The sequence below is a fragment of the Diadema setosum genome, chromosome 8 (genome assembly GCF_964275005.1).
Source record: "Diadema setosum chromosome 8, eeDiaSeto1, whole genome shotgun sequence".
Classification (NCBI taxonomy): Eukaryota; Metazoa; Echinodermata; class Echinoidea; order Diadematoida; family Diadematidae; genus Diadema; species Diadema setosum.
In genome coordinates this window covers 5,054,601-5,067,439 of record NC_092692.1, presented here as the reverse complement: position 1 = coordinate 5,067,439, position 12,839 = coordinate 5,054,601, and the positions used below count along the sequence as shown (strand labels likewise).

The 12,839-nt window shown below is 37.8% G+C and overlaps 1 protein-coding gene across 1 annotated transcript in view; it reads right to left on the bottom strand.

Annotated features, from left to right (window-relative positions):
- Nucleotides 1-6,061, bottom strand: part of LOC140231724 (katanin-interacting protein-like) — a 37,079-nt gene extending 31,018 nt beyond the window's left edge. Inside the window, exons 1-6 of the mRNA XM_072311877.1 lie at nt 5,904-6,061; nt 5,498-5,568; nt 4,641-4,810; nt 4,114-4,226; nt 2,841-2,904; nt 1,077-1,261 (exon numbers count right to left, since the gene is read on the bottom strand). Coding sequence (XP_072167978.1) covers nt 1,077-1,261; nt 2,841-2,904; nt 4,114-4,226; nt 4,641-4,810; nt 5,498-5,568; nt 5,904-6,011 — 711 coding nt within the window. The 5' untranslated portion in view covers nt 6,012-6,061. The remainder of the gene's footprint in view (nt 1-1,076; nt 1,262-2,840; nt 2,905-4,113; nt 4,227-4,640; nt 4,811-5,497; nt 5,569-5,903) is intronic.
- Nucleotides 6,062-12,839: the final 6,778 nt, after the last annotated feature.

The following is a 12,839-nucleotide window of genomic DNA, read 5'->3' as shown; positions in this document are numbered from 1 at the left end:
ACATGAAGGATTTCAAATGCTATTGAGGGAGTTTCAAAGTCCCGTGATCATCTCTCATGACTCATAATTTCCTGAAACAGTGTTTGAAACCATGTGGTCGGAACATACTGTATCCCCCTCCCCCCCCCCCCCCCACAACAACAACAAAAGTCAGCATCTGTTTAATATATATGGGTTTAAAGGGACTGTACAGTACTGGTTGAGGTTGGGATTTATGTTTTGAACATTCCTAAGTGAGATAATGAAAAGCCTCTTATGAAATATGAAGGAGCAGGTAATTCTAAGAAGGATTCAACGTTTATTTGATGAAAATTGGTTTTCAAATGGCTGAGATATTCAAAAAAAGTGATAATAATAAAAGGCGACATGCCACAACTTTATTAGGATCTCTTTGTTTCACCTTGATTTTGGATATCTCAGCCATTTCAAAACCGATTTTCATCAAATAAACTTTTGATACCCCTTAGAAGTGCATGCTCTTTGACATCTCATTGAGTGGTTTTTTAATATCTCGCAAAACGTTAAAAGCTAAATCCTCACCTCGACCAGAAATGTACACACCCTTTAAGAGACATAGCGTTCTAAGAGGAATGCACACAGTAAACCTCAAAATCTCCTCGGTAGTCGTTTTCAGAGAATTGCCAACGAGTCCAAAACTGGCTAGAAGCTACGCACCAGTATTTGCAGCTTTAGTGTCTATACATCATATGTGCATGGTGCGCACTTTAACTTTATGCCCCAATTTTATTACACACTGCATTTCTGGCCAATTGCTTACGTACCACCACGTCTCATGCTTACATCTTATTTTGGCAAGTGTTCACTCACCAAAATAATAGGGCACTAAATGTACCTCTGAAAATTCATGGAAGTAGCTATCCCCTACCTAAACAAAAGAGCGATGTTTTACCAGTAGATCTTGGTCTTCTCGATTCAACTCCTCAAGTACATGGGGATATGACCTTCTTTTCATACAATACAGGCACGCCCATGCATACATGAATCAGCAGGGTCTGTCTCCTTTTATAATTTTGGAAAATCAGCCAATGCTCCTACAGAAAGACAACTACACTCACCCTTGCGAAGTCGTCGGGGTTGTGGTCCTCATCACCATCGAGTTCCTCGTCTGCCTCATCTGATTCCTGGACCACCTCTCCTTTATCCTCCTGCCCTTCATCCTCATCATCTCCCTCCCCCTCTCCATCATCCCCTGGGCTCATCATGCTCTCGTAGACTTCAAAGTCGTCCGAGTATTCTGCAGCTGAATAAGAGGTAAAGTCAGAATCATCACACACATACATGTACATACATGTACATATCACACATACACACATACATACGTACTTACATACATACGTGTACATACATACATACATACATACATACACACTTACATACATACATATATACAGGCATGTAGTGTGTATTTTGTTTGTCTGTATATCTGTGTGTAAAATTATACTATGTGTAATATGCATACATAACTGCATGTAGGATTTATTCAATCCAGAGTGCATAAATTGACCATCCCGTGGATACATCATGTTGAACTCTTCAGGCTCAGGATTGGATATGTTGAATGGCTCTATACAAGTCTTTGACTTACTAGGCATCATCATACTCCTGCACACATACAACCATGAGTTCTGATTTCCTGCCTTACACATCAGTCAGATATTTTTCTTTTCAGTCAGCAGAGCAATGAGTGGTTTTACGTCTCTTTTCCCTCGTCTTTTCTTCTTTTTTCTTCTTCTTCTTCTTCTTCTTCTCCTTTGTTGAGAGGTGCAAGGGATATGTCTGAGCTGCAAACTATTGGTGCTGTACTTGTGGAACTCAGGATAAAAAAAATGAAGAGCTTTAAAGCAATGGAAAATCTGTGAATGAAAATCAAACTTTTTCTATCTATCAAACTTTTATATGTAACCGTGCATCACTAAACAAAACAAAAAGTCGCACCCCTTGATTTTATTTGAGGACTCAAAACAGGTGAAACGGGTCAACCAAGTCAATATTCGGTGGTTCATATTTCCTGCAAGAGCTACAGTTCTTCTACATAATTCTTGAAGTTGGGATCACAAAATGAATGTGCATTTTCAGCAGTTTTTCTACAATGCTTTTTTTTTTTGTAGAATAGTGAGATCAGGTATGTCTTAGAGGCCCCTTTTCATTTCTTGATAACTCTTTGCACACTCTTCACTTTCAAGTCTACTAACTTTTGAAGGGATAATGCTATTGCATTGAAAGTTGGCATTAATCATGAACAGAATGTGTCAATAGAGCATGTATAATTTCAGCCTAATCTCATAATCTCTTCATTTTTGTTGCTCCAGTGGTTTACACCCTGTTTTGTTTTTGTCCCATTCATCACATAGCTATCATGGTTTGGTGAAGATTAAGCACTTGAATAGACCCTGTACTTCAGAGCCTCTTTTCTCGGAGCACAGTTTCTGAGAGTGAGTGCTTTCTTTCCAATATTTAGATAGATTAGGAGACTCCATTTCACCTGAGCTATACATCATTTTAAAAGCTTAGAGTCTGCTCTTACAGGATCTGACCTTAACTAAAAATCTGTGTCTGGAGACTTTTTGTTGGTTTCGTGATGTAGGGTCACATATAGTATGTTTGTCTATGTGGGTTTTGCTCCCACAATGTGTGAAACATTAAAGGCTGTAAATCAGTCCAAGAACAGATACTTCACAGATTTTTAACACCAATCACATTGTCTAGTATTGCTGTACTCCCATTTGATTCCTATTTAACATTTTGCAATACTTATAGGCCGAGTCCATTTCATACATAGTTTTTTTTTTCTTTAACACTTGAGAGTCACATGACCTTACCAAGAGCTAGTCTTGACTTCAGCTTCACTCTTTCTCCTCTGTCTGTCTTGATATCCACAGAAGCCTGTGGTCAGGAAAATATGAACAAAAACAACAACAAAATAATAACTAAAACAAATAGTGAGATAAACAGATATATAGCCAGATAGATAAATAGATACTTTGTAGATAAATAGACAGATGAGATAGATACATACATACATAGATAGAAAGATAGATAGATAGATAGATAGATAGATAGATAGATAGATAGAGATAGATGGATAGATAGATAGATAGATAGAAAGATAGATAGATAGATAGATAGATAGATAGACAAATAGATAGATAGATTGCCAGTGTCTGACATACAATTCAGCAGCCACATGCAGAACAATATGAGAGAGAGAAAGAGATGAAAAACTATGCCTACTTTGCCTGTACTTGCACTTCATGTTTTGACCTAAAGTACTGTACGAGCTGAAATTTTCGCGGTGGTTTTATTTTCGCGAATTTCGCGAATCGCCTTTGAATCGCGAAAATAACAACGCGCAAATACCTGCGTTCAGTTAGACCGTCGCAACCGCGAAATTAACAACACGCGCTGATGTCCTCCAAATAGCAATTCGCGAAAATATCTGTACGCTAAAATTTCAGCTTGTACAGTAATATACTGTGTTTTCTGTCTACATGTGTGCCATACTTTCATCACCATGTCTGTCTGTATTCTATGTTTTGTTTTGTTTTTATTTATGAGTTCTGTTTTTCATTTCTGATATTCTACGTTGTATTTTATCCACACAGACCTGCGGAAGAATAGTCTTCAGACTGAAGTTTGTGTCGTGCTTAAATAAAGGAATGAAATGAAAAGAAATGAAAATGAAATCAATACACAGCCCTATTGGGCATTTTGTGATTGCCATCAACACTGACAACAGAACTTACAATGCCCAAAGCAACTCCTGATTTATTGATATCTAATCTTACCAGTAATAGACACACTAAATAATATTACATCACTTGTTCCATTTTCTTCACTATCATCTTTTGCATTTTCTTCCTCCTCGTACTTCTTCTTCCATAATTTTTTTCTTCTCCCTATGATGAAGATGGTTAACAGTTGATACTACGATTACTGTCGTCATCATCATCATCATCATCATCGTTGTTCTCATCATCAACATCTGTGCATTACCTATGATTCTTTTTATAGAATATCTTTATATCTTGATTTTCAAAGTTAATAGTAGTACAGTAGCATTACAAACGTAAGCACTAAGGAAAGGGAACTCGCCTGTGTCCAGTTTTTCCGGTGTACTTTGCCTGGTGCTGTCTTGGCTCGATCTTGGTCAGCGACGCCTTCTTCATTGACATCGAGCTGACCAAGGAGAGCTCTGCGTGGGTAATCTGGTAAATATGTGGAATGGTTAATAGTAAGGTACAATAAGCAATACATAAATACATCATGCATCGGTGACATAGCATACATTCATTGACACAAAACATACACATATACATGCATGCATACATACAAATAGATGCATACGTACATGTATTCACAGTTCATTTACATAATCTCAATTCAAATTCTATGTAGATAGCTTTAAACGCACTGCTTTCTGCTAAAATTATCACTCAGTACGAGTTCACAATAAGAAATTCACTATCAGTTCATAACACTTGAATTGTTGACACAAATTACACAATAGAACATCATAACTTCAAACAAGACTAGCTTATATTTAAAGGCTGTAACAAGAGGCACTACACCTTCTTGTAGTCAGCTTGGAAATCATGCGATATTTGGCAGACTAGTCTTACCTCCAGCTGTTTTGGGTTTCTTTGTGGCTGGTCGTCTGGGAGAATACTTCACACCTGCCCCAACAGCCCCAAGCCCCAGGTTGGCCCCATTGACGTAGAGGGAAAAGCCCTGCTCCTTCCTCTCTAGATCAATCTGCTTCTGATCCTTGGCTTTTAACTGCTTTAGCAACCTGCAACACATTGTGGAATCAGATTGACAGCACAGTTTACCTACCCATGCAAGATTCCCACATACACTTCTCTTCTAATAAAAAGCCAGTATGAAGTGCATACCGTTTACCCAGCATTATTATTATTATACACTTGAATGTTTAGGCAAGTAATTTGTCGTTGCTATTGTTGTGTGTTGTGTGTTGCTGTTGTTGTTTTTGTTGTTGTTGTTGTTGTTGCATGTTGTTGTTGTTGTTATTGTTGCATGTTATTGTTGTCGTCTGTTATTTTTTGTCTCCTGGAAATACTGTTGTTGTAGTTGATTACTTGATGTCTATGAGGCTGCTTTAGTTTGTTAGGCTCATTCAGCAAACTTTGTAGTATCCAGCTTATCTGGAAAATCAAAGGTAGGAAATTCTCCCTCTTGTCCTGTCTAAAGACATGCCTAAAAGTCTGCAGTAGGCATTTTGTATCAACTCTTTCTCTGTGTATTAAATCCTCTGATGGGCATTAGACACAAGTTGATATGTCACAAATAAGTAAAGGGTGGAATAAAAGTAAGATTATCTGTTCCTTTCCTGATTCTATATTTCACAATTTGATATGTACATTTGTATGTAGCATGTTGATGGCCTGAATATATCTACTTGCAAGACACCGTAATTAAAGCCTATTGCATGGATAAATCAACTTTACGACAAGCTTACCTGTTTTTATGCTGCAGATTAATCAAGTATTCATCATACTTGTCAGGCCCATCATATTGTCCCCTTGGAGTCTGTAAAATGACAACACAACACGTATCTCTTGACCTCTTTATCATCAAATATTTTGTTGACAAAACATAAATGCAAGGGGCAAGGTCTCATTTCAAAACATGTATTTGTTTTGTTTCCAGGAGTGATAAAATTAATGCATGACCAATAATTCAAAACAAATTGAGGACTTTTGATTTGCTAATAGATGCATTATTTTTTCTTCTTTTTTTTTTTTCTTCTTGTTAATTTTTTTTTATTTTGCTTTCATCACCACCATACTAGGTTTCATAGAATCGGCCATTATATGTCTCAAGTGGTGTTGATGGTATCCATTAGTAATCCTGACCAAGTTTACCTGACTTGCATCAGCCATCTTTGGGGGACTTGGCGCTCCCTTTTGCCACTGTTTGCGATAGCCCCCAGGTCCTTGAAAGCAGACAAAGAAAGGGAGATCACATGTCATAAATCAATGAATTCTCATTAGTTTTAGATACCTCACTTCTGTTTTCACACAATCTATCTTCCATAGGTTTGTTAACAAAAAAGAAGACTTAGATAATTACCCCCACCCCTTCCCAGCCACTTTCTCCTGATACAGTACCAGGTACTTGTGATAATACCTTAAACTTAAATATACCAAGAGCTAATATTTAGAGTAGAGGTGTGTCCAAATATACCTAACCCATCTCGGCATCACCCTGATGAAGTTGCAAATGAAAGCCATCATGTCTCAAAGCCTACCCTACTCAAAGGGGGCAGGGGAGAACCTCCCCCCCCCCCCCACCTATCCCCTTCAGTTGCTTCCCTAAATTGCAGTTTCTCATCCCCAGTCAGATCAGTGGAGAAACTTGATATCTCTCACCTTTCTCTGTCAGCATTCTCTGTATGCAATGAATGGAATAGGGAATGTAGATCTATTCAAACTTTCAAGCACAGCAGTATTGGTAGACAACATGTTACTGTACGAGCTTAAAATTTCGCGTACAGATATTTTCCCGAATTGCTACTTGGAGGACATTTTCGCATGTTGTTTCGCGGTTGCGAGGGTCTCTCCGCTAACTGAACTTAGTTATTCGCGCGTTGTTATTTTTTGCGTGTTGTTATTTTCGTGGTTCAAAGGCGATTCGCGAAATTTGCGAAAATAAAACCACCGTGAAAATTTCAGCTCATACAGTAAATGGACTGGCAAATTATGAATACTACTAGGTTCTATTGCTCAGCCGAATCATTTCATTCAGGAGTACATTTAGCCCGACCAGACGCTGTTAATACGCTACGCGAATACAGCGTCTGACCAACGAGCGGGCACCTACAAAGTGGGGAACCACAACACAACTACAAAACTTATGAAAATTTATACGTTCTTTATAAACAATGTACACGTTACCAAACGTTACTCACCTTAAGTGCATGCTTGTATTACAGAAGGTTCGTAAGTCCATTGAGAGCCCTCGTGATAAGTCCATGGAACCAAAAAATGATACTTTCTGGCGGATTCCCTAACACCGTCAGGGTTCATCGTTGCAGAATTCAAAATGGCGCCTTGATCTCTGCGGAAATCTTTTGCGTGCGTGCGATGCGCTGCTTGAGTGTTGGTGTATGTAGCAGCACGGTCGACAGCGCGACCTTTTGAAAGGGCATTCAGATCATGTGACCTCCCGGATATTGGAAATGGCCTGGCGTGAAAGACGATGTACCGTTCGTGAACCGTTCACACATGCTGCATATAACCATCATTTTAGGTAAGTTATCAAATCTAAATTTCAATATTCATAGCATAGATATGAAGTCTCATTATCATTTTGTTCGTCAGATGAGTTTGAAGTGACAAAAAAATGATCTAAAGTATCAAAATTCAATCCGATCGCATGCTATCGTTGGACCCTCTTCGTGTTTGGAGCTTCGTTGGTACAGCCCTGTCGCGCTACGTATGTACAGCGGCGACTGGGCTGTGTATAGTTAGAGTACATTAATCGTATAATGATGAGCATCAACACAGTAATGCCAACTCAATGACGATGTCAGTGCCCAACCAAGGAATTGCAAATTACTTGGCATGGACATGGTGATGTCCGGTCCATGACCTCGACATTTGAGTCGACGATGACACTTCCAAGTTCCAATTGAATTAGATTCTAGCACTTGCAGGTGCACTCTCGCACTCACAAATAAAAAAGGTAGAGTCTACCGGGTAAATTAGATCTGCCGTTTCCTACCATTTCTCAGCGTTTTGGCCGCTGACGTTACTTAGCTTTGTAGGCTGGCTCTGGTCATCAAATTTAGTTTATGCGTATGCAGAACCTAATTAGATGCAGAACCTAATTAGAGTCAAATATACCTAATTGAATTGTCTCAAACAATTTGATAGGCATCGCATCGCGCATATCATATCGCATCGCATTTCATTGCACTACCTATGCATAGGAATAGACAACGCAAATTTGAACATGTGGGACTGAAGTATGATCTCGCGCAAATCCGAATTAATTAGCTTAAAATGTGCTAATCTTTTACTTGTAAGAAAATGCAATCACACGGGAAACCCATACGTCGCACATCATATATTTCGTTTTATCTAAACTTACTATCCATAGTGGCTCGGAAGCTTCATTGAAGATGTAAACTGCTATGAAACATGGGTAGATACACGTATTTGCTGCCTCCTGTGTGTAGGGTTTTGTGTGGAATTCGAGCAATGAATTCAAAGCGTCCTCAGCGATGGCCTATAGATACGGGATGAAGGAAAAAGTTAAAAACAACACCATCAACAATGAATATCATTGCTCTTTGGATCAGGCTACGTACGGATGTTGTTATTTTTTACTTCATATCGTTATATCTATGTATGTACAGTTCCAGCGGCGATGGTTCGGTTCAAGGCTCGACAGTGCTTGACATCAAATATTTTTTGTTTGTTTGTTTGTTTGTTTGTTTGTTTTCTTCTTTTTTTTCGGGGGGGGGGGGTATGAGAGAGAGGGGTGACCCATCCGGGCTATTAAAATCTTTGAATTTGCGTGACCCAAAAGAGAAATGTATAGCGACCCGAAATAAGAAGAAAAACCAAATTCTGAATTTTATCATCACATAGAATTTAAGAGGTTATAACATTGTGAAGTTTTCACAAAACAGTTTTTGAGCAGTCAATAAAAATTACGTATGCAAATAGTGAATTGATTAGCTTATATCATTCCTTCACAATTCGCCACACAGTAGGCCTCCAGAAGAGTAAAAGATCATGAAATTTCCCGTTTTTGTGATCAAATACAGTTAGGCCCCGTCTCAAATCCTGATCAGACGTGGGCCTATCTGACGGGTCATTATTTTGAAGTGACAAAAGAATACAAAGAAATACAAAGAATACCTTTCATATGTTTTACATTAGACAAAAAATAACAACAACAACATACATTTTCGCTATTTTCGGTTCATGAACAATGGGAAATCGTAAGGTGATGACATCATCAGCTCATTTATTTACACATATCAAAATTACTGCTCAAGTACTGCTGTACAAAAATTGACAAATCTTTGGAATTTCATAAGTTCCATACTTTTATTACTCCGATACTGATCAAATGTTCATCGTATGGTGTTCGTCATACTAATCTCTTTCTTTTCAGACTGCTTTAAACTGGTCTGAAATTTTCCTTTAGAGGTAATGTTTACCACTGGGAGCAGTGATTTAAAAAGAAATGTTCGAGTTACAGTTATATCACATCCGATGCACATGTGAAGGTCAGTTGTATCACAAAACATCCTACCTTCTAAAGATTTCTCAATACTGTACAATAAAGCCTAAAATATAAGGAGATATCATTATCTTTTTCCTCAATAAACCATAACTGTAAAGGGTTTATTCTAGAAGTAGTTTTATCATAACTATTGCTAACATTCTGTATGTCTAACAATACTTAGATGTAGGCCCTACTATGATTTTCACATTGATTGTTTCAATCCATAGCTGACATTTTAGAACTAATTTGACGCATTAAAGCGGGGTTTTTGTTTCATCTGCAAAATAATGATAAATCATGCCTTTGAGGGAAAGCAGTATCGAGGTGTAAAGCCGTATAAATAAGGTTAAAAAAATAACCAACAAACACTATGTGGTTAGGTAATTCATTCTCTACAGCGATCATGTAAACTATACTAGAGTACATCCCTTTGAGAAAAAAAAAATGTAATGAGAGGGAAGATACCCGGGAAGATACGAGTAAAAAACAGTTCATGGAAATAAGTTCGTCACAGCGACGTCACCAAAAGTTTGATAACTGCCTAAAAGTGAATATCTGTACAAAGTTCACTCATGTGTCCTTGAGCTCACCTCACTGATCTACCAACATCTCTTGGCTTATCTATCGTTTTGACACCTCTCTTCCTGGGCGAACGAAAGAACATAAAAGTGAATAAAAAAACTCACTTTTTTTTTTTTTTTTTACATCGACTTCTGTTTTCCTTGATTGGAGCCAATCATAATAACGAGCACGATTGCTGTGTACAATAAAAGTGCAATAGTTCTTGGCCCTCACAGGCACTGTGACGGAGTCCCCCCCCCCCCCCCCCCTAGCTCTTGATGATAAATATAGGTGATAAAAGCCTCCCAGTCTGTTCCCAGTCTGTGTGACTTCAGTTGATTGCGTCCAGCTTTGTTTCGGAGAGTTCCCGTCAGTTCGTCGTCATCAATCGTAAGTAACTGGCTTCTTTTATCAATTGATTCGGTAACTCAAAGTCAAACATCTTTTCTTTTGTCTTCCAGTAGCACCTCAAACAAATCTATGTTAAAGAGCGCTGTAGAGATTTTGCTTACATGTTGATAATTGAGTGAAAAAAATATTCTCTGAGTGAGGTCAATGTGAGGTTTCTGATTGATTCTAAACCTGCCAGAGATATTATAGGCAGTGTTTGCGTATGAAAAAAAAAGAAGAATATATTTATATATTAACTGTTCCTCGTGATCTCTCCATCAAGCTAAATTACGATTACGTTTCGTGGAGACATTGAATCCGAAGAGTCTTGCGCGGATCACTTTTTGAAACGCATATTATAGCATGTATAGGAAAAGGACAAAATTAGTTATTTTGGGTGTTTCTTCTCGTCATTGATATACCCGTAAAGAAAATTTGATTTCTGAATCAATAATGAATTGAGCTTTCAAGTTTTACCAGTTACTCAAATATTCTTCAACCGACAAAATAATGAACAATAAAACACATTTGATTTCTGTATGCAATAAGAACTTTGGGACCAGAAGGGGTGGTGGTGGAATTGTTTTTGTAGTATACCAGACTGCACCTTTTTACACTCGGGATATATCATGCTCTCTGAACTAGGGCAAAACAGTATAGTATGGCCTTATTGCACACGTCAGGAAAAGTAGTTGCAGCTGATATGAGAAAGGAAATTGCGAAAGTAACAGCTCTCAGTAGTCACTGATGATAATAATTCATTCTCATATTCGTTAGCTCGTGAAAGATGTCGATACCCAAACAAGTGATAAACCTTCATACTGTTTCTAAATTTCTTTTCGTTTTCCGTGTTTATGTGTTTTTGTGTTGTGCTTTGTTTTGTTTTATATTTGTTGTAGTCAGTTTCTCTTTTATCAGTTTGAGTGGTGGGCAGGAAAGTGTGAAATGGAAGACAGGCCTACCATAAAAGCATGGTGAACAATTTTTGGCCAAGAACACAATTTCCTCGTGTTGTATAACGTTCATGACTGCATGGAGTCGATGTGGGCAAATGGCATGATTAATAAGACAAAGCAAAATGTGTATGACGTCACTGATTGGTGCCTCAGCTTGTCGTGGGAAGAGGCTTCTGTTGTAGCACGTGGTAATTTCGTTTAAAGGAAACCCAAACCCAAGAGCAGTTTGGATTGAGTGAAAGCAGCAATATTAGTAGAACACATCGGTGAAAGTCTGAGGAAAATCAGACAATCGATGCAAAAGTCATTATTTTTTAAGTTTTGGTGTTGTAATCACTGGATAAAGAGACTGCTATAGAGTCCATGAGGTCATGTGTGGACAACAATATAAAGAAAGTAATTTCTCATGAAAATTACACATTCCATCAACTTGATACTGACAAAATGTTAAGGGTAGTAATAATGACATTCCCCATGCTTTCTGAAAGCTGTTGGTCAAGTGCTCTTTCACTATGCAAAAAGTGAAAGCATGTTGAATTTCTTTATGTTTTCTTTATATTATTGTCCACACATGATGTCATTAACTCAAGTAGTCTCCTTATAAAGCGGTTCCAACACCAAAACTTTAAATTTGCACTGATGTGTTCTACTATCTCTAATGTTGCTGCTTTCACTCAATTCTCATTTATCTTTGGGTTTTGTTTTCCTTTAAGTCAAGACGTAGAATGCATTCACCATCACTTTTTAAGAAATCAACGAATGCGAGCAATGATACGCATTTCATCTTTTTAAAATGGTGTGCTTGTACATTTAAAATGTGGCCGCAGTGTGGAGAAATTCAGAATGGAAAAATACGTTCGGGTTGTATATACTGACACACCTATATATACCGTATTCACCGGCGATAAGACCGCACTATTTTAACAAAAATAAAGCAGTAAAGTCAAGGTGAGGCCTACACGCCAGAATAAGCAAATTACTGTATTGTCTTTCGAACTCAGAGAATCACCTATATTGATCTGCTAAATTAGTAAACGGAAATTTTGCTGTGTGAGTTTCGGGTTGGAAGGCATGGTAACCATTATAGGCATATAGGGGGTCACTTGTGTTAGGAAAAAGAAACACTAGTAACAGTGTCAATAAAAACAAAACGGTTGAAGGTCACTTAGGCCTACAAATACTGTAGGAAAAAAAATCACTAACATAATTCATATACAAGTTTAGATGAAAATGTTAAGCATTCTGTCCACAAACAGGTCACTAAACATTAAAGTCCGTGCGTAAGATAATCAAGAAAGGCATGGGGAGAAAAGATGGTGGTTAACCGATAACGCCACCAACTTTTCCTTTTTCTTTGATTCCTTGATTGAAATTAATAAAACAATGTGATATTTTTACGCATGCTTTATACCATAGCGCATTATATCATATTTTGTTTCACTCTTTGTTGCATGAAAAATAAAAACTGAATTGAATTGAAAAAAAAAAAACATTTTCAGCCTCAGGGAATGGTGTAGCTGCCAAGAAGGGCAAATGATCGTGTTATTCGTTTTACTTTTATCAAAGCAGCACTATCTATATATGCAGTTCTCAGGAAAAGCCTTATACAGGGTAGCCTTTCCGGTCATGTTTGTGACCATGTCGTTCCTT